The sequence below is a fragment of the Lonchura striata genome, chromosome 7, assembly GCF_046129695.1.
Source record: "Lonchura striata isolate bLonStr1 chromosome 7, bLonStr1.mat, whole genome shotgun sequence".
NCBI classification, from domain to species: domain Eukaryota; kingdom Metazoa; phylum Chordata; class Aves; order Passeriformes; family Estrildidae; genus Lonchura; species Lonchura striata.
In genome coordinates this window covers 1484403-1508919 of record NC_134609.1, presented here as the reverse complement: position 1 = coordinate 1508919, position 24517 = coordinate 1484403, and the positions used below count along the sequence as shown (strand labels likewise).

The 24517-nt window shown below is 43.2% G+C and overlaps 1 protein-coding gene across 1 annotated transcript in view; it reads left to right on the top strand.

Annotated features, from left to right (window-relative positions):
* Nucleotides 1-24517, top strand: part of PCDH15 (protocadherin related 15) — a 633545-nt gene that overhangs the window by 588602 nt on the left and 20426 nt on the right. The window contains exons 30-33 of the mRNA XM_077784512.1: nucleotides 2508-2723; nucleotides 6562-6650; nucleotides 16223-16399; nucleotides 22151-22369. Of these exons, the coding sequence (XP_077640638.1) occupies nucleotides 2508-2723; nucleotides 6562-6650; nucleotides 16223-16399; nucleotides 22151-22369 (701 nt within the window). The remainder of the gene's footprint in view (nucleotides 1-2507; nucleotides 2724-6561; nucleotides 6651-16222; nucleotides 16400-22150; nucleotides 22370-24517) is intronic.

Sequence of the window (24517 nt, the reverse complement as noted above, 5' to 3'; positions counted from 1 at the left end):
GCCCACCCTGCCAGGGAACAATTCATAATTCCCAAAATCCCATCCATCCCTGCCCTCTGGCCATGGAAAGCCATTCCCTGTGTCCTGGCACTCCAGGCACAACTGAGGTGCTGCTTAAATTTTTGTCTTTGTTTCTCACCATCCAAACATCACCTGGTGTGTCTCTCCAGCCACTTCCTTGAGTTCAGGTTAGATATTAGGAAACGTTTCTTCAGGAAGGAGTGGCAGAGCATTGGAAGGGGCTGCCCAGGGAATGGTGGAGCCACCAGCCCGGGAAGTGTTCAAGGAATGAGTGGATGTGGCACTGCACAATGTGTTTTAATGGGTAAGGTTGCCTGGGGTGGTCTTGGAGTTGTTTTCCAACTTTAAAAATTCCATACTTCTATGACATAGTGTGTTTTCACATTCATTTCTTCCTTCAGCAATTGATTTATGTGGAAAGCCAACAATTTTCCCGACTCTCCACCTGTCAAGTTCCCATCTGCTGGCTCTGGGATGTCGTGGGGTTGTATTTCCCCGTGCCAGTTGGAAAGCTGGAATGCTCTGGAAAAGCCTACTGATATCTTTACTTTTTTGACTGAACAGTAAATTTCAGAAAGCTTTTTAACCTTCCCATCTTTCCTAAAATCACTAGTAAAGGAGTTTGAGCTCACCCAAGAGGCAGCATTCTCATTTTTAAAAGCCTTAAAAAGAACTACAGAGCTGGAGAACAAAAACAACATATCTTATATTTATGCTTCTGGTAGTTGAGCCAAATGAAGCTTTGTGAATTTAGAAGAAAGCAAAATATTGAGAGAGGGTGGGAATGTAACCAGTTGTGTGTCCATAATGAGTGTCATTCCAGGAGCTAATCTTTCGGGCTGTTCTGAGTGAAACTTGCTCTTTCCAGCTAAACCAGCCTGGATATAATCCATTAAGTGCTGGATGGTTCTGTCTGGGAATCTGGGCTGATAGGAGTTGGAGCAGCATGGAGCATACACAGCTTTGAGTACCTGGATCACTTATCTGGTGCTGGTACTCCCTGAAAAATTATCATAAAATTAAAAAAAAAAAAACCAGAAGGGATGATTTTCACCATCTAGAACTTGTTCAGTGCTGGTGAGGAAGTAATTAATGATGATTAATGGCCTTCTGTTGAAGGCTTAATGACCTTGCAGTGATAATTCTCTTTTAGTAGCTGTGGTGTCTCATAAACAGCTCTCTTCTCTGTGAGCAGGGACAGGACCCCAGGGAGCAGCTGGAGCTTGGTCAGGGGAGGTTTAGGGTGGATTTCAGGGAAGGTTCTTCCCCAGAGGGTGCTGGCACTGCCCAGGCTGCCCAGGGAATGGGCACGACCCCGAGGCTGCCAGAGCTAAAGGAGGGTTGGGACAGTGCTCCAGGGGTGCCCAGGGTGGGATTGTTGGGGTGTCTGTGTAGGGCCAGGGGTTGGATCAGTGACCCCTGTGAATCCCTTCCAGCTCAGGATATTCCATGATTGTCTGAACTCCTCATGCTGACACAAACCCTTATTATTTTTCATTCTTAAGTCGTGGCACAGTATGGATTTTCCATGGATTTTATGTGCACCTTTTCAAAGTTAAGGCTGGTTTTTATTCCAGCATTAGCTTAAGTGACAGGCCTCAGGAGCAGTGCCAATATTTCCATAAAAACCTGCTGATAAACCCTGAAGTATCCCAGATGCTGAGGCCGTGACCAAGACTAATGAGTGCTGAGGCATTAATTAGCTCCCACCTCACTGATCCCCGGAAGGAGCCATAGGAAAGCTCTGTCGGGGTCCTTGGAAACGCTTCCCTCTGGATACAGATTGAACAGGAGCATAAGGAATGGGGCTGGAGTGGCCAGGATGGGGCTACACAGGGTTGGCAGGAGCAGGGAAAGTGGAATAACAATTCCTGGGGCTGCCTGGTTGATGCCAGCTCTGCATCCTGATCCAGTTCAGCAATGGTGCCAGGGCAGCTCTGTGTCTTGAACTGGGGTGCCCGGCAGGTTCCTGGAAACCACTGCAGGAATGCCACTCAATCCTTCCTTATTTTAATAAAAAATTGCACCAAAAATACCTGTGCTCCACCAGAATATCTCTATTATGAAAGACATTCTTGTGCAAGTCTGTGCACAAGTTGCCAAGATGGTTTTTTCTTTGATAATTCCTTTTCAATGAGATTGTGGCAATGGAGGTTTCTCAGAATTAAACAGTTCTTAAATACTGTTGCAGACTTGAAAGTCAACTTATGTTTTTCTACTTTTTAATTTTTCTTTCTTTCTTCTGGAGCAGTTTAATGCCAAGAGAGGAGGAAGAAATTGCTGGAAAAGCAAAACTGAGTGCAGCAAAGTTAAATGAAGCATTTAAAGTAGCAGCCATATCTGTGCTGTGGGATCTAATGTTTTAAATGTCAGAGTAGCAGAAATTTGCTGGGCCAAGATGTAACTTTATTTAAAGGACAAGGTTAATGACTCCTTCCATGCATATTTACCCTGTTTGCCTCTGCTTGTTTCGTTTTCCCCATTAGGCTGATGATAAGGACACTGGGAATTACAGTGCCATGCAATACAGGCTCATCATTCCCCCCATCAAGGATGGCAAAGAAGGCTTTGTGATTGAGGCTTACACAGGGCTGATCAAAACTGCCATGCTCTTCAAAAACATGAGGAGGTCCTATTTCAAGTTCCAGGTCATTGCCACTGACGATTACGGCAAAGGACTGAGCAGCAAAGCAGACGTGCTTGTAAGTATCAGCCAGGGATTATTATTATGGAATAATTCCTGAGGAAATTGAAACACTGCAGAAAGTTTAATTCCAGGAAGACCTAGAGAAAAGCCATAAAGTGCTTGTGCTTAGATTTTTGAAGGCACTGGAATAAAGCTTTTAGTTTCTTAAACCAAAAGATTTTGTGATGTGTTGGAGAGAGGATGATCAGAGGGATGGAGCAGCTCTGCTGGGAGGAAAGGCTGCACAGCTGGGATTGTTCACCTGGAGAGGAGAAGCTCTGGGGTGACCACACTGAGGAATTCCAGGACCCGAAAAAGCTACAAGATGCATTGAGAGAGACTTTGGATAAAGACCTGTAGTGCTTGGACATTGGGGAGTGGCTCCCAGTGCCAGAGGGCAGGGATGGATGAGATATTGGGAAGGAATTGTTCCCTGGCAGGGTGGGCAGGCCCTGGCACAGGGTGCCCAGAGTAGCTGGGGCTGCCCCTGGATCCCTGGCAGTGTCTAAGGCCAGGCTGGACAGGGCTTGGAGCAGCCTGGGATGGTGGGAGGTGTCCCTGCCATGGAAGGGGTGGGATTTAAGGTCCCCTCTCAACCCAAACCATTCTATGATTCTGTGTCCCTGCTGGTCATGTCCATGTCCTTAGTTGCTTAAGTTAAGGAATAATTTTGGCCTGCGAATGAACTTTTCAGTCCCTGAGAAAGCAGCATTTCAGATCTGGCACCATCTTTAGGTGTCAGGCTTGTGGTTTTATGCTGTTCAGAGAACATTGACTTGGTCCAGGCACTGAAACCATCCAAGCTAAATTTCCTGAAAGCCTATAAACTTGATACATTGGCTCAATATTAGCATAATGTGAAAGGGATGGAGTACATTATCCACTTCACGGGAACACTGTCAAAGGATATAGATGAAAGCCAGAATCCTTGGTGTGGTGAGTTCTGCAGGAGTTCACCAAATAAACATAAAAGATGACACCCTCATGCTTGACCTCCCAAAATGATGGGGCATTCTCAGGTAATTTAGGTACTAATGGGATATTAAAATATAGCCAGAAGGAATCGACATTAACGTTAGAAAGTGAAGGATGTCTCATTAATTTATAGAGGTTTCTTTCTGATGTCTGGCTGAGTGATGAGCAGTGCACCCAGTTGTTTTGAGCAAGGCCTGGAAACTTGAAGGAGATGGAGATACAATTCCAGACTGATCCCATCCCACCTAGAACACTGGCACATGGACCTGCTGGAATGAGTCCAGAGGAGGCACCAGGATGAGCAGAGGGATGGAGCAGCTCTGCTGGGAGAGCTGGGATTGTTCACCTGGAGAGGAGAAGCTTTGGGGTGACCCAGTAGTGGCCTTGCAGTGCTTGAGGGAGCTGACAAGAAATACAAAGAGACAATTTTCAAGGGATGGAGTGCCAGGACACAGGGAATGGCTTCCCAGTGCCAGAGGGCAGGGATGGATGGGATATTGGGAAGGAATTGTTCCCTGGCAGGGTGGGCAGGCCCTGGCACAGGGTGCCCAGAGCAGCTGTGGCTGCCCCAGGATCCCTGGTCCAAGGCCAGGTTGGACTTTGGGGCTTGGAGCAGCCTGGGACAGTGGAAGGTGTCCCTGGCCATGGCAGGAGTGGAACAGGATGGGCTTTAAGGTTCCTTCTCCCCAGGCCATTCTGGGATTCTCTGATTTTATGCACCAAGTGTGATCCATCCACTAAGATCCTTTCCCATGATTTTAACAGGATTTTCCTGCTGTGGGATCAAGGGCTCAGGCTCTCAGATGTTATTTCTTTCAAAAATAGCTCATAAAGTGCACAGAGAACAGAAAAATTAATTTCATTACTCCCATGCAAAAGAATAAGATATAGGGGAAGAAGATAGGACTGCACTGAGAGGAGGTCTGGGGAGAAGAGGTGGGTCACCACCTGAGGGACAATGCTGGGAAGAAGCTGAGCAGAGCAAGGTGTCCTCCAGAGCTGAGACCACGGTGCTTCCCCAGAGCCTGGCACAGCTCTGGCAGCAGCAGGATCTGCCAAATCCCCTGATCAAAGGTCTTCATGCTGGTGGGGACAATCCATGGGAAGGACACCAGGATGACACCTGTGGCTTGACAGTTTGCTTCCATGTTGGTGGAGTTTTCCTTCTCAGCATCTGTGAGGTGAAAGAGATACAAAAATTACATTTTAAAATTAGTTTGCTGCAAGGAAGCACCTAAAGGTGCTGAGGAAGGGTCAGTAGTGGATATTCACTATCATTATTTGAGATCATGGGTATCACGTTCATGATGTCATAGATATCAACTTTATCAAATGTTTGTTGGGGTTTGAGGAGGTTTCAAGGTCCCTCCTCATTTGGGTCCCAGCTGCTCCCAGGAATCCATTGGTGCCATATCACAATCAAGAGTCTTTTTAGGCTCTGCCTTGCTGGATTTAAAACTTGGGAAGTGCCTAATGAGCGAAGCTTGGGATCAAAGGGATATCACTCGTGGGCTAGAGGTTACCAACAATTTTCTGCTTTGCCTGCCTTTACAAATGGGGATAATAACAAGCAAGTTCATGTTACCATGGAAACCTCAAATGTTGCTTGATTTTTGTCCAACACCCTTGGTTTCCTGTAACTTGTCATAAATGTGTGTTTATCCCTGGTTTTGTACATGAACAAGTGATGATAATTGTGATTTCTTCCATAAGAAAAGAATTACTGCCTTTGTTTTTGGTGTTGCTTTTACGCTCTTTTCAGTTCCTGGGTGCACAGTGGTTGCTTGAATTGGCTAATGTAATTAATTCTATTAAATTAATCATTGCTTTCCAGTTCCGTTGCATGATTTTTATTTGGAGCTTATTATAATTCTGTGTTTCTTGCACAGAAGCCTGTACGTGCTGATCAGGGCATCTGATGACATTTCAAGAACATTTAAATATTTAAAGTTGAATTAAGCTTCAAAGCTGGTGAATCAGTGTTTGATGTGGAAGCACATTTAGGTTTTTCTGCTGCTGTGCTTCCAGGGCTCCTCGTTGGAAAATCAGGGCTTGTTTATTTCTTTTAGAATTGACTAACCCTTGATTTTTAAATTTATCAGCTTTAACATTGGCCTAGTTTTCCAAATTTTCCTCCAGAATCCTCCACAGTATTGGAGTGGTGTGGGGTTCATAGTTAAAAAAAATAATTGCCAGATATTTTCCCTAAGGTTACTCTGTATCTTGGTGAAAAACTTACATTTAATTTGATTCCAACAAAGCACACAAGTATTGAGTGGATTAGAAGCATTTTTTTCCTGCTTTGTTTTTAATTTATTTTTTTTTTTTAAGGAACAAGCTCAGTTGTAAAATGTGCAGTTTTATGGTAGAGGGAGAAGCTAAAACAATTGGAGATTAAAATAAAACCTCTCACTGATCGCTTCAATGTAAATGAACATTTTCCTTCCTGATTTCCTAACAAAGTAGCATTGATTTTGTGGATTTAATCCTGTATTTCCATTTCCCTTGGTGTACATGCATGGCTCCAAGGGAGGATTTTCCTGGCATCCAAACCACCCAAATGCTCAGAAGTAATTTTGAATACAGCCCGTGGGAGATCTGAGATTCTCTGAGTCAAATCTAAACTAAGGGCAGCTTTTGCTGTCCCCACCTTAAAAATCCATAATTCTAATGCAGATCTGAAATTACAATTCCACTTAAATCTTTGATGTTTATGGGCTTTGGCTGCAAGATTTCCCAGCTCTGCTATTTGGAATTAAAAGGAGAAATGTGGATATTGGGGCATGGTGTGGAGGCAGGAAAGGAATTTTTCCATTGCTGTTGGAAGGGAGGGGGCTGTGCCTGGCAGTGCCAATTGAATTTCCCTCTTTTCTTTCCAGGTCTCCGTGGTCAATCAGTTGGACATGCAAGTGATTGTCTCCAACGTTCCTCCCACCCTTGTGGAGCAAAACAAAGACCAACTCATTGGGTAATCAATTTATTTTCTCTCCAAATATCAGACAGTTCCCTGGCTTTGGGATTGGATGGATCAGGGAGTGAGGGAGGTTTTTTATCTGGTCAATAAGAGTCCCTGGGCACCACATCAGCTTCCATGGGTCAGGTTTGCATTTCTGGCTTCTTTTTGTAACACAGAGACAATTTTCTCTACTTGCTGTCATGGAATTAGTTCATATGGGCAAGAAAATGCTGTAGGAACTAGTCTATAACCAATCTTTGTCCTTTTTTTTGTCATTTCAATCTGTGACGAGTGGCACTTCCCACAGGTCTGGTCCATCCTGCTTGTGTTGTCCATAGAATTTGCAATACCTTGGGGTTGGTGGTCCAACCAGTCATTGGAAAAGTCTCTGAGTGCCTCACATCTTCATTGGGCTAGTAAAAATTCCTGATGGATTTGCTCCTAGAGATTTGGGATGCATTCCCCTTTTCTCCCTCTCTTTTGGGCCAGGTGTGTGTTGGCTCTGAGAGATTTGAATGTCAGAACCACCAATAAAGTTGTTCAGGCTGAACTCACAGGGACTGCACTTCCTGGAACCAGGAAAACTTTTAGGACTAACTTCCTAAAATGAGGGATTGCCTAGAACCAGAAATAACCTCCTGAAGGGAGGGATTGCCTGTAAATAAGAATAATTTCCTAAAACGAGGTATTGCCTAGAACCAGGAATAACTTCCTGCAAGGAGGGATTGCCTAGAAATAGGAATAACTTCCCAAAAGAAAGCTCTACTGAGGTGGGGTAAAGCTCTTTTCTCAGGTAACAAGGGACAGAAGGAGAAGAAACAGCTTCAGGCTGCACCACAGGAGGTTTAGATGGGATTTTAGGGAGAATTTCTGCATGGACAGGGTGGCTTCAGCATTGGAAGGGGATGTCCAGGCAAGTATTGAGTCCCCATGCCTGGAAGTGTTCAAAACCATGTGGAATTGGCACATGAGGACATGGGTTAGTGGTAAGGAGGGTGATGGAGGTTGATGGTTGGACTTGATGGTCTTGGAGGTCACTTCTAACCTTTCTGTGATTCTGAATTTCATATTGAACAAAGCTTTGGAATGAGAGCAAAGCTTTGGAATGAGTACAAAGTTTTAAAACCCTCACAATATTATCAATAATGAGTTCTCCAGATCATCTTGGGAAGTCTTTACCTTCACAAACACCATGGGCAGATAATGTAGTTGGAGAATTTCTCTTCTAAGAAGTTTTTAAGGATAGCCTTTGCCAGAAGAATTACATCAACTTATTTTAAAATTAGCCCATTTGTTCCCGAAAATATATGCAGAGAACAAATATCTAAAAAATAAATTTGTAGCTGTGTACAAAGGTCTATTTCACAGAGAAATCTATTTATTTCACCGCTCTCTTCAAATTTCTCATGTTTTCCTCCTAAATTTCAAAGATCACCTCTCCCTGTTTTTATACAGGTTTAATAATTAGTGCAGCCCATAAAAACAAAATTAAAATTTTTGTGGGGGTATTTTTGTGTGCAACCACAGACAAAGGGAAAACAAATTATTTGGAAGCTCATACAAAAGTAGTTTTGCCACTTCAAATTATGCAGTAATTTATAAAATTGAATGTATAATAAATTAACAGAGAAAAAGACTATCATCAGCCCTCTCTAGTGGGATGTATCCCTGCCTGTGGCAGGGGAGTTGGAACAAGATGATCCTTAAGATCAACATAAACCTTGTTGTGGTCTGAATTAATTTAGTCACTACACAGATTACTCAGCTCTTTCTCCTCTCATTCTGGCAAATATTAATCCCTGAAAATAGAACATTTAGCCAAGAGTAGGTAATGGGGAATGTTAGGGTGGGGGGGGGGGGGGGAAAGGAGTCATTTGTAGAATTATAGTGATTTTTCACAGTAAAATAAATAGTGGTTTAAACAACTTTGGAGAAGAAGTTATACCAGGTTCTGTCATTTTCACAAGGAGTTATGAGGTGTTAAGAATTATATAATTCAGTTTTCCCACACTCAGCACAGCCAGAGATGGGTGGGAGTTAATGGTCCATATAAAGGGAGCAAAGCAGAGAAGAGAAGATTTAAAGCATCAATATTTGTTTGGCTTAGGAGTTTTTTGAGGAATACAATGGACTTGTCTTCCCTGACAGTTCCAACAGCATATTCTGCAGTCATTCAGTGTTTTCCTCCAATTGCTTTAACTTCATCATATTCTCTGGGCTGCACATCAATGTCCCATTTACCATTTCTCTTGCCCATTCTAATTATGGCTGTGCAGACGGAGCCATTTCTGTCTGCTGCAGGAAGGGCAGAGAAAATAGGCTGAGGCTTGGTGGAAAATTCAGAAAACTTGGTGGAGGCAGATGACGGAGTGTTCTTGAAATATGGAAGTTGAGGGGAATGCTTGTTTGCTGGGCAAGGAACAGCATTTCATGGAATCTTAGCATATCCTTTGTTGGAAGCAACCCAGAGGCATGATCGAATCCCACTCCTGAAATAAAACATCCAAAGGTGTTTAATTCCTTGGTTTTCACATGGTGGCCACTTAAAGCTCTGCCTAAAGTCAGATAAGCCAGACTGCTAAGAGAGATCTGAGGTTCTTCCATCCAGCAGGGAAGAGAACAGTCTTGGGAAGTAAATTCTTCTGTACACTCCTGTATAGATGAGAAATCACAACAGTTCCTCTGAAGTGGAATAGTGGAGTGGGTTAAAATGAGACTTTGGATCAAATATAGAGTCACAGAGTGGCTGCGGGAGCCGAGTGGGCAGCTGGTGGCACCTCCCTGCTCCAGCAGGGCCATCCCAGAGCCCAGGGCACAGCATTGTGTGCACACAGCTCTGCCCCAGCCCCAGGGAGGAGAGCCCCCAGGCTCTGTGCACAATGTGCTCAGGGCTGGCACTGCCCAGGGAAGAAGTTGTGCCTCCTGTGCAGGGGGAATTGCTGGGGCTCCTCTCCAGCCTGAGCAGCCCCAGCTCCCTCAGCCTGTCCTGGGCACCCCGATGCTCCAGGCCCTTGCTCAGCTCCAGCAGCTCCTGGCCCTGCTGTGCTGAGGCTCCAGAGCTGGACACAGCACCCAGAGGTGCCTCCAGGGCTGCCCCCGGGCCAGGATCCCTCCCTGACCCGCTGCCAGAGCTCCTCTGCTGCCCCTGGGATGTCAGGATCCCCAGATCTTCCTTGTGCAGCTCCCCAGGGTTTCTCCCCTCATTTCAGCCATGCTTTTCTCAGTCAGTTTTATGCTCTGAAAAGAATGGGGCAGTTCCCCTCTAAAGAAGATCCATGCTGAACCCTCTAACACAATGCAGAAGTGGCCAGGCAGGCTTTTCCCTGACAATCCAAATGTAGAATCCAGTGCTGATTCTTAGAGTTATTGCTGAGGGAGTTTTTTGGAATATGAACATTGAACCTTCTGACTTAATGGTTTGCATATCTAAAGCTGACTGCCGTCATTCTTCAAAGGAACTCTACTTAATGCACAGAAACTGTGCTGCACTTAAAAGAGATGTTATAAAATACTACAGCAGTAAATACTGCTGTAAATTATATATCATAATATACAGCACATGTATATTGTGCATCACATAAGATTTTATGTCTAATCATAGTATATGAGACAATAAATTTTATATCTGGGAGCTGGAACACGCAGTTCAGGGAAGTGTTTCAGACGTGGATTATTTCCCTGCAGTTGTGTTTTTTCTTCTCCTCAGTCCCTGAACTGGTAAAAATTGAGCACATCTCAGCTGCAGGGTATAAATCACTCAGTTTTGTTACTTTTCCCACAGGAGAAGTCACATTTCCGTGCTCACTTTAAGATTTTTGCCAGATAATTACTGAATAAAATCTAATTACAGGTGACTGGACTGTTTGTCTGTTGGGGTGGTGGCAGTGACCTTGCCCTTGAGCCCTTTCCACAGGTGACATTTGGTTTCCTGCCCTTCATGAAACATTCCTGAGTCACAGATCCAGTTGTAGCTGCTCTGTATGTCACACTTTACCTCTCTGACAGGAACATTTTGGAGTCACTTTGCTCCTGTCCCTCCACTCCACCTCCCCTCCCCTTTTTCTCTGTCAGTTCTTCACACTGTAATGTTTCATTCCAAATTAAATTGCAAACTTAAAAAAGGAATAGATTAGATAATAACAGAATTGATTGAATTAGATAAAATCTGATTAAATAAAAAGATTAGGGGGACTCTTGTTTCATGTCCAGCTAATCTGGCTTTTCTGGCAAAGCGTCCCAGGGCTTGGTGCAGTGTTCACAGAGCCTGTTCCACCCTCCCTCCTGAGCAATCAGGATGATTAATAACTGCAGGCCACCTTTATTAAGTCGGGTAATAGAGACCCAAGCTTCTACAACTCCAGTTTTTCCACTTGCTGCTGCTCCTGGCAGCTGGGAAGCCCCAGTTCAGTGAGATCCTGCTCTCTGTTACTCCCAGGGTTCTTGTGCTAATGGATCTCTCCAAAGCTCTCTTAATGCAGTGGATAAAGCTGTAAACTCCTGCTTTCCCCAGGAATTGCTGACAATTGCAGGAAAAGCCCTTTTGTGCTGAGATCTGGAGATTGTCCTCGGGGTCAGAGGGGAGATGGCTCTGGGTATTATTCTTTGGATGAGTGCAATGTTCCTTCTGCGACCAGGACAAATGAGGCTGAAATAAAAAGTTGGAGTGTGTGTAGGGTTTTTGGAGGGCAGGATTTTACAGGATGAGCACAAAGAGAAGGAAAGCAACTGCAGCAGTGTGTAATAAAGCAAATTTCCTTTCTGGTGTGCAAACCAATCTGCTTGTAGTGGTGCTGGGGTGACAGTGGGACTCGAATCTTAAAGAATTTTTCCAACCTTAATTCTCTGCTTTTATAGGATTCGGATAAGTGGGTATTAAGGAATTGGCTCTGGATTGTTTTCTAAATACTATTGATAATTTTATTATGAAATAGTATATATGTTATTCTATGCAGAGGGAATTGTCTCTGTGTTGCTTCTTCCTGCTGGACACATGTATGATAGAAAAATAACCTTTGTGAAAGGCTGTTTTATAAAAAAGTGATGTTTTTGGGCTTGGAATAAACCCTAGGCAACACAGGATATGTAGACCCTTCCCTGAGTTCTATTTATATTTTAATAAGGAATCTGGGAGCTGGGGCTCCAGGGTATTCTCCCAAATCTATCACTGACTTCACCAGAGGGGCTGGAATTGGTCCTGGTCTCTTCAGGAAAGTCCAGTTGAAAACCAGTGGTTTCATTGTCACTTATTAATCCCACAAAGACTCCACACAGTCTGAATTTGCCTGAAGTGGAGCAGCATTGAGGAGTTAATTAAAGCACTTGAAAAGTGTGTATTGATGCTGATGGTGGAGGCTGGATGCTCTCAGCTCTGGGTGTTTGCCAAATTTGTTTTTTCAAACACCTAGAATACAAATTTATCATTATTATTGCACCAGGTTATTTTTGGGAACTAGAATTTTGGCCAAAATTATGCAGAATATTGAATCTCCAACACTGCTCACTCCAAGTCTTTGGTAATCTGAGTCCTGAAAGAAAGAATGCTTGGAGGCTTTTTTCTCCCCATTTCTTAAAATATTTGATGTGCTCCAAAAGCAAAATAGGTTGTTCAATTCCTAAAGAACTTCTTGCTGTGATGCCAGGGTGAACTCCTAAATTTAATCCTGTGTTCTCCAAGGTCTCGTTTGCCTGGAAGGGGAGACAGCAACCTCAGGTGTGGATTTAAACACATGGACATGGCACTGAGAGCAGGCTGGGAATGTGGTGCTTTATCCCAGATTTTGGGGTTTGATCTGCTGCTTGCAGGGATGTTCCAGGAAGTACCAGTTTAGAAATGTTCTGAAAGCTCCTTTCTGGGACCTACAGGGGATGTGCAAGATGGCTGGAGATGGGATTTTCACAAAAGTGGGAAGTGCCAGGACACAGGGAATGGCTTCCCATGGCCAGAGGGCAGGGATGGATGGGAATAAATCCTTCCCTGGCAGGGTGGGCAGGCCCTGGCACAGGGTGCCCAGAGCAGCTGGGGCTGCCCCTGGATCCCTGGCAGTGCCCAAGGCCAGGTTGGACTTTGGGGCTTGGAGCAGCCTGGGACAGTGGAAGGTGTCCCTGCCCATGGCAGGGGTGGCACTGGATGGTTTTAAGGTCCCTTCCAACCCAGACTATTCTGGGACTCCATGAGGCAGAATTCCCTAGCCAAGGCACAGCTCAGCAGACCAACGCCCCTCTTTTATTTTGCCTTTCCATTTAGTTTGCATCTAAAGATGAAAAAAAATCACCAAAGGATTTTCAGGGAACTTTGGGACTCAGGATCTCTCGATGACAGAGCAACTCATCTTGTCCAGTGTCATTGCTGGGAACTGGGAGAGCTGTGCTAATAGAGATGCTTTGGGAGGCATTTTCCTCACTACTGAGCAGCTCCTGTGGACTTGGAGCAGTTGGAAAGGGTCTTTACCTGTTCTGCTCCTGCTTCCACCACTTACATACCACTTGAGCTGTGTGGGGTTAACAAGTGACAGACTAATTTTAATTTGAATTCTGCTGATCAATACAGCAGAGCTGCAGTCGCTGTTATTACTTAAAAGAAGGAATCTAAACTAAATTGTCTTTTGTGAGTACCACTGCAGGCAAGTGGCCATTTCCAGAGGAGTTCTAAAACACTACAGTGTTTTCAGTATCACAAGTTCAGCTGCAGGATTTTTCAAACAGCTCTATAGGGACCTGCCCTATTTCTAAGTGAGTTCTTTAACCACAGCTTTTCAGTCTTCAGTGTGATTTTATTCTGTTTTAACTAAACATGCAATTTGTGTGTTTCAAATTGAACACTGTTGCCGTTTTGCTGGACTTTGTGGGGTTGCCTGCAATGTCAGTGTAGCCAATGGCTGCAAAGTACCCATTTCTCAGGAAGTGATATCACAGAATTCCAGACTGGCTTGGGTTGGAAGGGACCTCAAAACCCATCCAGAGCCACCCATGCCATGGGCAGGGACACCTTCCACTGTCCCAGGCTGCTCCAAACCCTGTCCAACTGGGCCTTGGGCACTGCCAGGGATCCAGGGGCAGCTACAGGTGCTCTGGGCACCCTGTGCCAGGGCCTGCCCTGGGAACAATTTCTTCCCAAAATCCCATCCATCCCTGCCCTCTGGCACTGGGAAGCTATTCCCTGTGTCCTGTCCCTCGATCCCTTTCCCAAACATTCTGTTTGTTCTTCAGTTTTAACTATGTTTTAGGCAAAGATATTCTCAAAGGCAATGAATTCCAGGAGGATGCCAGGAATTACTGAGGAAAGTGAATGTTGTTACTGATTCTGCCATAAGTGATCCCACATTATAACTTTCCAACCTGATGGAGCATTTCTGTCTTGGGTGTAATAAGAGTTCTGTACAAGGAAACAGGGACAGGACAAGGGGAAAAGCCTCAAGCTGGGCCAGGGGAGGCTCAGCTGGGACAGCAGCAGGAATTTCTCCATGGAAAGGCTGCTCAGGCCTTGGCAGGGCTGCCCAGGGAGCTTTGGAGTGCCCATCCCTGGAGGTGTCCCAGGAAGGGCTGGAGGTGGCACTCAGTGCTCTGGGCTGCGGACACGGTGGCCATCAGGCACAGGGTGGATTCTGAAATTCTGTGATTCCATGAAAAGCATCTCCTCCTGCAACAAAAATTATTAAATGCTAGTTATAGAGGCAAGTCCTATACACATTTGTGTCACTGTCGAGGCAGAACGGGATTGAAGAGACTCTGACTCAGAAGGCTGTGAGAGTAAAACTCCTATTTATTCAAAATACACTGGTCTTTTATACAGAGCTCTGCAAGGACCAAATCCATTGGTTCTGAAGTGAAAACAACCCACAGCATTGGTGCAGAGTGCTTGACGCACAGTGATAGAAATTAACTATAAACAATGTGAAAAACAAGAGAGATAAAGAATCAATTATATTCTTTCCCAGCTCTTTCCCAGGCTTTTGCCTGGCTAGAAACTCTCCGTTTCTTCCTTTGACTGAATCTGAGACCCACACATTTTTTCTGCCTAACACCTTGTGCCAAACACCTTCCTGAGAATGGCTGTCGTTTCTTTTTAGCCATTTACACTTCCATCATGTTTGGTGGGGTTTTATCGTAATCTCCATATCCCAGATTGGTCCTGTCAGGTTTTTCCTGGGGGAATTATTGTTGCTGAGGTGTCTGTGACAGGTTCTCACCTTGGCTGCCAGTGCAGAGTATGCCAGAAGCAGAGATAAGCAGAGTTTTCCATATCTGCAAACAACAGGAGAGCTTGTTCAGAGGACACCACTCCACAAGCACTGTGTCAGCCAATCTTTATCCCTATTTTCTCTGCAGTAATTCCATATGTTTACTCCTCAGGTATGACCTGGCTCTGACATACTTGAATTTTTCAAGATTTTATAGAAAAGCTTAAAAGCTTACAATGGGTTTTAAGGGCACATTAAATTTATGCACAAAGAGAAGAGATGTTCTTTGGATAAATATGAATCAGGAGTCTTGAAAAATCAGGAGCTGGTGGAAATCTTGTGTCAGGAAAAAAAATACAACAACAAAAATGTAACCTCAGCAACTACAGAAGGTTCTGTGTTGAACAAGTGACACCTTAAAGTCACTGATGTCCTTTTTTGTGGGAGATGTGTCTTCGTACAGACCCTGGTGCATCCGTGATGGATCAGGCAACACATCCCCTGGAGTTCCCCTGCTTTTGCCTCCCAACTCAGCTTTTGCTTTTTGATTTTCTGATCATATCAATTACCCCAGGAAATTCTATATTTTCTTATAAGTTTAGATGGAACTTTTCCGCTTCCAGATGCTCTGGTTTATTTCTCCCTCCTTTTTTTTACGCAGAGTTGATGATATTTGCATTTATGCCTTTGTTTATAAAATTCTCTGTGGGCTTTGAGTGGACCTTTCTTGGTCCCACATTGGAAACCTCATAAACTATTAGCAAGTCTGGTTCTTGTTGTTATTGTTGTTACCTCTAAATTCTATCAGCCTTTCTTTCCCCTGCTTGTGGAATCCTGCTGCAGTTTATTTGATTTTATTTCCTGTGGTAAAAGTGTCAGCCCAATATTCCAATTTCCTCCTGCCTGTAAAACCTGGGGCCTTTTGGAGCAGCAGGCGTTGCAGCCCCAAAAATTTTGTGTGATATCAGAGGCCTGGATGAAATATCCCACCAAAAATCATTCAAGTGGTTGTTTCTCTGGATGAAAATTTATGGAATGCACCCTGTGGAAGGCTGGAATGGAAGTGCTGGAATCATATAACTTAATAAAAGGCTGACAGGGGGATTTTGTGTGAAATATAGGTGGTGATTCCTGTGAGCCATTTAAAACTCAACTGGGGTCATAAATACAAAGAGCTGGACTTAAGGACACAATTTTTGAAGACCTCTCCAAGCACTGCTAAGCTTTTTTCAGGAGTTCAGCATTTCAGAGGTTATGTGGAGTAGCAATTCCTATTTAAAAGTGCTCTGAAGGTCAAACTCTTTCTCATCCTATGAGTTTTTCCTGTCACTGCCTCATTTGGGCTGGGGTCAGTGGTGAGCAGCACAAATCAATCAATGCAGCTTTCCAGCTCCGTCTTCCCTTTAGGATTTTGGAACGCTACGTCCAAGCCCAGATTCCGGGGGCGACGGTGGTGGTGGAATCCATTGGAGCACGGAGGTTTGGGGATGGATATTCTGAGGAGGATTACACCAAGTCCGACCTCATGGTCTACGCCATCGACCCACAAACCAACAGAGCCATCATGAGGAACGAACTTTTTAAGTGAGTGTTTGTTTTGTTGGTCTCTCTCTGTTTCCGTGGATTGTTTGGAAATCTGATAGTCTGCTAGAAACCGCTTCAGCATAACAGGAGCAGAAAAATCCATTGAAACACCTGCTGCATGGATATCCCCTCTGGATACCTTGGGAATTTGCCACTTCCTAGTTCAGTCCTGTGCTTTGGGCTAAATTGTCCCAATCCATATGATTTAGACATTTTCACCGTGACAGCTTGTGATGGGTTTTGTCCACCCTGTGGAGGAGCTTTCAACTGAAATCCCTTCAAGGAATTTCTTTCCTATGTACACAAGGTCCTGTGTGATCTTCAGGCTTTGGTGCTGCAGTGTTGACCTTCAGGCTTCCCACAGTTTCTGTTTGGAGCTTGAGTCTGTTTTCCTTTTATTTTTCCTTTTCCTTTTCTTTTCCTTTTCCTTTTTTTCCTTTCCCTCCCCTTTTCCCTCCCCTTTTCCCTCCCCTTTTCCCTCCCCTTTTCCTTTTCCTTTTCCTTTTCCTTTCCCTTTCCCTTTTCCTTTTCCTTTTCCTTTTCCTTTTCCTTTTCCTTTTCCTTTTCCTTTTCCTTTTCCTTTTCCTTTTCCTTTTCCTTTTCCTTTTCCTTTTCCTTTTCCTTTTCCTTTCCCTTTCCCTTTCCCTTTCCCTTTCCCTTTTCTTTTCCCTTTTCCCTTTTCCCTTTTCCTTTTTCCCTTTTCCTTTCCCCTTTTTTTTTCCCTTTGGAGGGGAAGGAGCAGAAGTGGTTTGCACCTCATGTAAAACACAGACTGGGACATGACCCTCAGTGCAGCCCGACCTCCACTCTTCAAAATGCAAATGAGGTTCTTCTTCTAAAGAAAGAAAAAACTTGTTTTGTTTTGTTTTGTTTTGTTTTGTTTTGTTTTTTTTTTGTTTTTTTAATTTTTCCAGACTCAGTTTTATTATAACTTTGGGTGCTAAATTAAAGCATCCATTTGCTCTTAATTTCTGGGTTCCACCAAGGTCTAGGCTCATGTTCACATTATCCTCTGTATTTTTATTCTTGAGAAGTTCTTCTCTGGGCTATGTTTTAATTCTTTTAATCACTTGAAGTCTTCTCTGAACCCACTCTAGTGTTCCAGCATAATTTTTCTGAAGTAGGAATATATAAAATTAATATTTTATATTAAAATGTATATGAAATATAATGAATAGCAATAATTATTAGCTTTCAGGGGGGTATCAATAGAGCCTCCTTGCTTCTCCTGGCATTTGTTTTTAAGTATCCCCATGGTCATTCAGTCTTTTCAGGCCTCAGTGATACTCCGTGGGTGTTTGTGGTCATTTTTTCAGTATTGGTCATTCCCAGAATGGAGTCATTGTGATTTTTCCCAGTTTTATTCAAGATTCTGACCCTTTTCCTCCTCCCTTTGGAAAACTCTCAGTAAATCCACTGCTATCAGGATATGAAAATCAGTTGTTATCTGAATAGGGAGGCGCTTGGCTCTTTGAATTCCAGGAAAAATAAACATTTCCCTTTGTAGACTTTCTTCATGGTCAGAAAAAAAATGTCCCTCTTCATTTTGGCACCCTTTCAAAATATTGGAATATCTTTTTAGGGATGTTCAGGTGTCTAGTGAAGTATCCAGAGCAGAATAGAGTTAAGATGGGTTAAAAATCAGATATTCCAACAGCAAGGGAAGGGGGATTCATCTGCAAAACAACTTCATTAAAATGCTCCCTCTGCCTGCAAACTTAGCTTTTTAGGGGCTTTTTTTCCTTCTCTTCAAAAGCTTTTAAGTATTTAAATCAGCAAAATCCCAGTGAATGCTACCTTGACTTTAGCGTAGAGGTGAGTGGCTATCAGCTCACTGCAGTAAGGAGAGAGAGTTTTGCAGCTGAGTTCCCAGGTTTTCACTGGAAAGTGGCAGAACCTCAGGAGATTTGGGCCAGGGATGTACCCAAATCCACAAAGATTTTAACCTCCTAAAAAGAGAAAGGTCTCTCCTGGGAGTTGGATTTCAGAGGGATGGTTCAGGTTCTTCCTGCCGTGGTCAGAGGACACTGCAGCAGTGGTTGTCCCCTCACTGAGAAGCCATGAGTCCCAACCACCCTTCTGCCAGCCAAGAGTTTGCTCTGGATCTGACAGAAAAGGGATCAGGGGGAGAAAGGATCCTTTCATTAACTGGATATGATGGGAGAGATGTGAATAAGTCCAAAAGAATCAGATCATCCTGTTTTACTAAAAATTAAAATTTTTTAAAAAATCCTATTTAATTAAAAATTAAATGTTTTACCTAAATATTTAATTACCAATAAGGAGGATAAATTCCCACAGGTGATTTTCCAAGTATTCAACAATTCCATGATGTATCCAGGACCAACAGCACAGAATTAGTGACTTCTGCCAGCTGGGATTTTTATACAGCTCACCAAATGATTGTGTATTGGAAGATACCTGTGGCTTTTCCAGAATGGGCTTTTTTGGGAACACCTGCTGTGCTCCTGCTTCTAAAGCAGAGTGGAGGCTCTGATTTAACAGAGTTTCTGGTGAACCTGTCACTGTTTGAAAACAATTATTTCTGAAGGTCGGACACGAGGGGAATTGAGGATGAAGTGGAACAGCAGGTGGAGAACTGCAGGGATACAGGAGTCAGGGATCCAAACCCAAAGCAGCTGGAGCTGGGAGAAGGGGGTGGACACAGCAGCTCACCAAGCTGCAGCTGAACAGTCATAGCTGTCACCATGAGAAGCAAACCCCACTGAAAAAAAGCATGAGGCTCCCATAATCCACAATATTAATCCCACAATAACTCCAGGGGAATATTTGCCTGGAAAAGCAAGGCATGATTTAGAAGTCATGGATGTAGCAGCTAGTGCCAGGGGGTAAAACCCATGTGTCTCTCAAGATATGCAGAATTTTCCTTGTCCTGTACTTTGTAAAACTGATACACAAGGAGAGATCTGTATTTTTCCTTCAGATTGTTATGATTGATTACCTGAAGTTTTTATTAATCGGGGATCTCATAAAACCGAGCCTGAGCTCATCAGGTCCAGCACTTAACCCAGCATTTCCAAGCCCTCCAGTAAGCTATGTCCTCACATCCACACATTTATGGAAGATCTCCAGGGATGGGCACCCCAAAGCTCCCTGGGCAGCCCTGCCAAGGCCTGAGCAGCCTTTCCATGGAGAAATTCCTGCTGCTGTCCCAGCTGAGCCTCCCCTGGCCCAGCTTGAGGCCGTTTCCCCTTGTCCTGTCCCTGTTCCCTGGCAGCAGAGCCCGACCACCCCTGGCTGTCCCCTCCTGGCAGGAGCTGTGCAGAGCCACAAGGTCCCCCCTGAGCCTCCTTTGCTCCAGGCTGAGCCCCTTCCCAGCTTTCTCAGCTGCTCCTCCTCTGATTTTTGCTCCAAATCTGTTTGATTACACCCCAAAAATGGGTCTGAATAGCACTTGTATTTCACTATGTCCTCCCTCTTCCACAAACCCTAAAAGACTCTGAAGCCACTCAGATAATTTCCCAGACTGAAACGTTCAGCCTCCTTTCCTATCTTTTAAAGGGAAGAGGCTTTGATTTATTGGAGCATAAAAACCAGTTGAATGCAGCAAATTCCTCCTGCATAAATTAAGTGGAAAATGTCCCCTGTTAAAAGAAACTGTGTGAAGCTCCTGCACAACGTGTCAGGCTCCATCATGGCGTAAATGCTCATGGCTGAGTTACGAACCTGTTAAAAAGGCTCTGTCAGGAAAATGCCAGCGGAATTTCAACGGGGAGATGGTTAAAATCATCCAGGGATTTAATGTGTCCTGCTGGGAAGGCTTTTGCCAGCTCAAAGGACGTGGGACATGCACCAGTGACATCTAGTGACCAGCAAGAGAATGTTTATATCCACTTTATCCCATCATTTAGGTTGGAAAAGGGACTTTTTTCTCAAGTACCAAGGAAATGGTTTGTGGAAGACGTCAGGAATGGGAATTATTCTTCCAGACACCTTTGTGAGGTTGGGGGTGAACAGCCTCTTTGCCCTCAGTATCATGAAATCAGCCCAGATTCATCCTTCAGGACGAGCTGTTCTGCCTGTGACACGATCCAGCACACACCCAGAGCAAAGCGGATTCTCCCAAAAATTCCAAAATGAAAAAAAAAAACAGGGACAAGAAATGCTACAAGGATTTATCAGGAAATTAATCTGAGGGGAGTCAATTGTAAGAAATTACCGCCCTTGAAGAAAAGTCTTTGAAGAGTGGAATTTGTGTCTCATGATCAGAGTAAGGAAATCAAAGCTATCTCAGGCTTTCTTTAGATATTCAGAGTTTATACACAAACTTCTTACAGAAGTTTCTTCTTGTTTTTTATTTCACATTTTCTGGAGGTTTTTTCCCCTTCATTTTTCTCCAGGAGAACCGCTGTATGTGTAAGGATCTGGAATTCTGCTATAACTCCCACCTTTTAGGATCCTCCATCCTAACACATCTCCTAATTTGGTCTTTGGAGCTGGGCAGCTTGTGAGACACTCAGTCTTCACTTCTGGAGTGACCCAAAGATTTTTATTTTCTTTCAGAAGTTGAAGACTTGGATAATATATTTTTTGTCCAGCCAGCCAAAGAATTTCCCTAAGGAGCTGAGAAAATCCTCTAAAAATTGCCTGATTTTAGGGTAACACGAACCATGGAATCATTAAGGGAAAAGACATCTGAGGTCATCTAATCCAACATCTCCACCACTGCCAAGGCCACCACTGCCCATGTCCCCAAGTGCCACATCCACAGGTTTTTGGAACACTTCCAGGAATGATGACTTCACCACCGCCTTGGTGATCTTTTGGGCAGAGTGATCCTTAGGGATGTGCTCAGGAAGGGTTGGTTGATCCCTGGGATCAAAGCAGAGAAGGAAGAGCACAAAGCAAGGCCTTTGTGATGACAGCGAGAACTTTGTGCCCCTGGAAATCAGGATAAGCTCAGCTCAACCCTCCTTTTCGATGTTTAAACTGTGTCCTGGTGTTACGTACATTGGAACTGTCCCTGGCACTGGGATTACAGGTAATTGCCACTATTCCAAAGTGTGGGAATCCAGGGCTTCCCTCTGGCTGCCCTAGAAGACCTAAAACCCTGGCAGGGGTCAGGAACCCCCCTGGACAGAGCCCCCAGAGACACTGTCTGTGATCTCTGTCCATGGAAAAGAGTTTTCAATCTTACAGGATGAATTGCAAGCTCTGAGTGTTTAATATAAGTAATGATTAAGTGTAGCACAGGTGCAAAAGTAAAATTTTAGGACTCTAAATTAGGGGTCCAAAAGAGACAAAATAGAAAAAATTAGGTATGTCTTGACCTTTTTCTCCTTCTTCGTGTCCTTCTTGTTTCACTGTAGTGCTGGCATTTTTCTATTAGTTTAGGCTAAAAATACACTGTTCAACATAAATAATAGATATTAGCACAGTATTATAAATATAGCACATGTAGTTTCTAATATACAATGTTTATAACATCCCACTAAAGGGCAGAGCCCCACACGCTGCTCTACAACACAGACCTACAGGAAAGCAGCAAAACATGTTATAAATAAGCAAAACTAAACAACCTTAAAAACCAACACAATCAAATTATAACTTCTTTTTTAGCAAGAAAACAGAAAGAGACTTTCTGCAATCTCGGAATCATCAATACCACAGATTCCAACACCAAAGCCCACAAAGACGATGTATGCTCTTTATCGAGCTATTAACCTGCCATAATTAAAACTCTCCTCACAAACTTGGCCCTAATACTGGGCTGTTTTTGTGCCATTGAAGGTTCCTGGATGGCAAACTGCTGGATATCAACAAGGAGTTCCAGCCGTACCTGGGCCAGGGTGGGCGAATCCTGGAGATCCGCACGCCGGACGTGGTGGCCAACGTGAAGAAGCAGGCGCAGGCCGTGGGCTACACGGAGGGGGCACTGCTGGCCCTGGCTGTCATCATCATCCTCTGCTGCATGCCAGCCATCCTCATCGTCATGGTCAGCTACCGGCAGTGAGTACCCTCCTCCTCCTCCTCTCCCAGGGTTTGTAACATCGTAGTAGAAGTGCTGCATTTCGTACTGGAGCCACGTTGACGATTATTTGTCTTTTCGAGATTAATTTCTATTTATTATTGCCTGTTTCTAGAATATTTTGTATGTGTTATCTAGATTTCTAGTATGTAAATTAATTTCTGGGTTCAATCCCCTTCTCACCACAAGGGTTGTGATTTATTAAAAAATATGGATATTGATCTAGTACTGATATCCAACTGTGACGGACAAAAACTCTCTAACAGTTAAAAGTTAGAAAGTGTGAGTTTATTCAACACCGGGCAGTGTGCAGGATGGCTCCCAAATCCACACCACAGCTTCCAGGTGATTACAGAGTCTTTTTATCCATACAAGTATTGAATACCCAAAATACAAATACATATTCATAATTTCGGTACATCCCATTCCCCACTTTGTATGCTAATCACTCCAAAAGCTGTTAAGCATGCCTAGTTTGTCCCTTGAAATGGGTCAGTGTCCCTTTCTTGGGGAGGGGTCCCAAAATGAGGAAGTAAATGAAGTCTTCCTCGTTGTGACCTTTCTGCCTTTTCAATGCCAATATGACAAATGATCTCTTGGTAGAACTACCATTCCTTGTCTTCAATTGGTTTCAGAACAGAGGAGGCCCACAATTGTCTGATGTTCCTAAAAGCTATTTGTCAGTTTGTGTATTCTTCATTATAAACCCAGCTAACTAAACATTGTGCTGACAAGCAATCAATTATTAGTTAACTACTAACTCTTAACTTCATCAAGGCCTACTCATTTATTTTAATTAACCCTAGTAAGGCTTATTTCTAACTAAATTATAGCTCCTCTAAAATCTCTAAATTCCTTAAAATTTACATTCCAGTTGCTCAGTGCTTGGCATGACGAACACAGGAAGTGCATCCTGGGTTTCCTAACACAGTGCAGGACTTTTGTGTCAAAATACGGGCTCAAAACCCAGGTGTTGGACACAGAAGTGAAGATTCAGAGCTGAATTCCATAAAAAAAAAATATATATTGAGGAAAAAGGTGCTTTTTCAAGAAATTAATCAAAAATCAAATTAGAGGATTCCAGTGTTTTTGCTTAAATCCTAAAATGTTTTTTCATGAGCTTCTTAATTGGAAATGTTTCCTGAAGACTTGGCTTTCTGCCATTGTAGGGCAACATCAGAGATACTTTTTGATATTTCCTCTTGCCTGTTATACACTGAAGAGATTCCAGTAATTGGCTGAAAAATTAATTCAAATCAACATCTGCAACAAGTTCCTTTCAACTAAGATTTTCAGGTCTGCTCATATTTAAAATTGCTGCATTTAGACTTAAAGGCTCCATACCTATTCATTTATTTATTTAGATAGATATATAGAGATATATAGATATATAGAGAGATATATCTATAGAGAGATATATTTATTCATTGATTTATTTTCTAATTTAAAATTATATTCTTACATTTACATATACATTATATACTTGTTCACAGATTTATAAATCCATTTATTCACTGATTTATTCTTTAATTAATGATTATATTCACATTCCCTTTTCTCCATTTTGGGTGAAGAAAAAAAGCCTTTTAAAGAAGTTTGGAAGAGCTTGACCAACTTCTGCATCATTGGGATGGCAGATCATTCCCAAATTTCCTTTCCCAGAATTCTATGGAAAATTTGCTTCCATGAGCCATTTCATCTTGCAATTCATTGATGGCTGTTATCTGAATTGCAGATTCCGTAAAGAAATTAAACAGCCTCATTTTCCCTTGGCACCTGTTAGATTATCTAAACATCATCAATCTCTTTTAGGAGCTCTCAGGAATCTGCTTAAATTCATTTCATCCAAAAACCCGATTTTTCCAATCTAGAAATCTGACTTGGAGTGGGATTTATATCAGCCATTGTGAATAAATTGTATTTTATTGAGAGTGCCAAAGAAAATGAAAGGAATTTTAGAGTTAAATTAAAATTATAAGCCTCATGGTTTGTTCTTGCATTCCAGCCTTTTTCACTCCTTTTCCAAAGGAATCTCGGTATTTTTCCTAAAATATTTCTTTAGTAATAAATCTAAAAATCACTCCTTTGAAAACCAGTACCCAGCACAAACCTGTAAGGTACTTATAAAT